Below are 2935 nucleotides of genomic sequence, written 5' to 3'. Positions count from 1 at the left end.
CAGAAACCTGCTCGCCACCCCCTTCAACTGCAACTGCCAGCTGGCCTGGCTGGGGGACTGGCTGCGCAAGAGGAAGATCGTGACGGGGAACCCGCGATGCCAAAACCCCGACTTCCTCCGGCAGATCCCACTCCAAGACGTGGCTTTCCCTGACTTCAGGTGTGAGGAAGGTAACTCACGGGCCCCACGGCGCTAGGGGTGAGGTGGGACCAGGCTGCTCCTCCTGGGCTGGCACCACGCTCCCAGCACTGTCCCTGCTCCTGGCATGTTCAGCAGTGCTCTGCAGCAAGCCCATGGGTGGGGGGTCCCTCAGCCCATTAACACCTTTTGATAACAAAGCACGAGTTTCTCCTCTTGGTACCCAGTCCTTAGAGCTGCACTCAGACCCCCACGAGCTGCTCTGAAGCCGGGAGAGGAGTTTACACCCACTGCACTGCGTGGCCGTTGTACATAGGCAGGTCTGTGCCAGCAAACGCTGTGCCCTAGGTGCTGGCAGGAGCAGAAGTGCAGGCAAAGCCCCTCGGCCTTCATCCTGCTCCTTCCCTCCTTCCCTTCCCAGCCCCGCACACGCGCTGGAGCTGGGCAGATGGAGCAGGCAGGGAGCGTGTGTGTTGAGAGAAAAGCCTTCTTAAAAAAATTTTAAATTTAGAACAGCTTTTGAGCCCTCTGGGAAATATTTACAAACAAATCATCATTTCTTCTGCTCTCCCTCCTCCACCACGTCAAAGACTGAAGGGTTGCATCCTGCGCCTTTCCTATCGGTGTGAGATAACATACGGTCGTCCTGGGGATGCCTCTCCCGCAGGAGCCCAGTGCTGCAGCGGGGAAGGGGGAGCAATGCCAGCTCCTCTGCCTGCTCAGTGCAGGCTCTGCTCCCTCTAACCTGCATCTGGAAGATGGGTGAATGAGCTTATTTCAGGGGGATTTGCAGGGCTGAGGCTTCAAAGGGAGAGGAGGCTGAGAAGGAGAAGGGCTGAGCCCCTTCTTCCACACCCTCCTCTCTGGTGTCCCTGGGGCTGCATTTTTGCTGGAGAATGGTAAAAATCAGAGCAGCCTTGAGCTAGCTGGTTGCATCCATCCTGGTGGGACAGGTGGTTTCTGGGAGCAGGAGAGGTTCCTGCACTGCTGGTCCTCAGCCAAGCTGAGGCTATTGCCCACAACAAGGCTGCCTGCAGCACCCTGCTTTGGTGGCGAGGGGAGGTGTCGGCACGGGAGGAGAGCAGTCCTATGTGGGCACGAGGCATCAAGTCCAACCTTACGCGGTGCCTGAGGGCTGGGCCGTGGTGACTCTGTGGCTCTCTGTGCCCCGTGCAGGTCAGGAGGAGACCATCTGCATCCCCCGCCCCCAGTGCCCGCAGGAGTGCACCTGCCTCGACACCGTTGTCCGCTGCAGCAACAAGCACCTGAAGGCTCTGCCCAAGGGGATCCCCAAGAACGTCACAGAGCTGTGAGTGATGGGCAAGTGCCCAGGCTCTTCTCCCAACTGACAGTGACTTCCCAGCTGTGGGTGGGGGGTCTCCACTCTGGGGTTGCAGGTGTCAGGGCAGAGGTGCTCCCTCTCACACCGCCATACAGGCCTGGTTGTGGGACCAGGACCCCCACACAGCCAAGGAACCCTCTCCAGCCCCAGCTCCAGCAAGGCACTCAGCGAGAGCCTCTCTGCTGACTCAGGTCTATCAAGGGTGACATGCAAGGGCTGTTATGACAGCAGCTGGGTCCCTGCTCTTTGGCCCTTGGGAGGGTGCAGTGTGGGACATCTCTCCCTTGCAGCTGCAGTCCCGTGCAGCCCAGGGCTCTGTCGTCCCCAGCAGCCCACTGTCAGCAACAGGGTTGGAGCCACCCTGCCTCTGCCAGCTGCCCGGCCTCCCTCTGCTGTCACCTCTCGCCACAGCTGTGGGGATGCTCTTGGCAGTCCCAGCTCCAAGCACAGGGGCAGTGGGATGTGGTTTGCCTGGGGTCAGCCACCCATCACCGTGGCTGTCAGGGAGATACCCAAGCAGCCATGCCAGGTCTGGATGTGCAGACACCATGATGCCCATCGCTGCAGAAGGGTCTCCGCACCCGTCTGGGATGGGGAAGGCAGCAAGTCCTGTGCGCAGGGGCTGTGGGCACTGGTTGTGCACATACATATGTATACCACCCCCTCACACCCCTGCGCTGTCTCGCACACCCCTCCTCTCTCTGCATCCTCTGCTCTCTGTCGCACATGCCTTGGGAATGGTTACAGCCTCCCACGCTCACGTCGGATGTGTAAATGCAGCACATGGCTGGCTGAGCTCGCACACACAGGCTGCTGGGAGAGAGCTGCCCCTGGGGATCTGCATGCAGAGCCCTTGTGTTGCTAATGCGCTCACACGCCGGCTCGCCACTGGTCCAGGGCTCCCCCAAGAGCCCCGTGGGCCCTGCGTGCTGGCAGGAAGGTGATGCTGCGGATGCTTCTCACAGCCTGAAGGCCATAGGAGTGTCTGAGGTGGAGAGATGGACCTCCTGCTTTTTCACCACTCCGAGGTGTTTTTGTTCTCCCTTGCAGCTACCTGGATGGAAATCAGTTCACTCAGGTTCCAGGGCAGCTCTCCACCTTCAAGTATCTGCAGCTTGTGTAAGTAGCCAGGAGCAGGAGTCCAGGCAGCTGGTCCCCCCACTGGGACCTACGGGAGAGGACAGGGGCTGTCCCTGTGGTGTGTGATCCTGGAGAGGCCTGGTAGTGTGCTGGGACCCCTGACATCCCTCTGTGCTCCCCCTCTGCACTGGGACACAACCAGCTGGCAGCAACGCTCAGCCCCTGGTTGCTCACAGCCTCTGCTGGCGCTGGGCACAGGGCAGAAGCAGGACAGTGGCATTGCTGCCATCACCCTGTGTGGCAGCCCTGGCACTCCCTTGGAGACCGTGCCCCAGTGCTGTTTGCACCCCATTGCAGCTGGGGAGGCCGGGGGGC

The 2935-nt window shown here is 60.7% G+C and overlaps 1 protein-coding gene across 1 annotated transcript in view; it reads left to right on the top strand.

Moving 5' to 3' along the window:
• Positions 1–2935, top strand: part of LOC104495948 (slit homolog 1 protein-like) — a gene marked incomplete at both ends in the record, with an annotated part of 14737 nt that overhangs the window by 5470 nt on the left and 6332 nt on the right. Inside the window, 3 exons of the mRNA XM_010139003.1 lie at positions 4–170; positions 1315–1447; positions 2531–2599. Of these exons, the coding sequence (XP_010137305.1) occupies positions 4–170; positions 1315–1447; positions 2531–2599 (369 nt within the window). The remainder of the gene's footprint in view (positions 1–3; positions 171–1314; positions 1448–2530; positions 2600–2935) is intronic.

Source organism: Buceros rhinoceros, unplaced genomic scaffold (assembly GCF_000710305.1).
Source record: "Buceros rhinoceros silvestris isolate BGI_N320 unplaced genomic scaffold, ASM71030v1 scaffold21636, whole genome shotgun sequence".
Classification (NCBI taxonomy): Eukaryota; Metazoa; Chordata; class Aves; order Bucerotiformes; family Bucerotidae; genus Buceros; species Buceros rhinoceros.
This window is presented reverse-complemented; position numbering and strand designations above follow the sequence as displayed.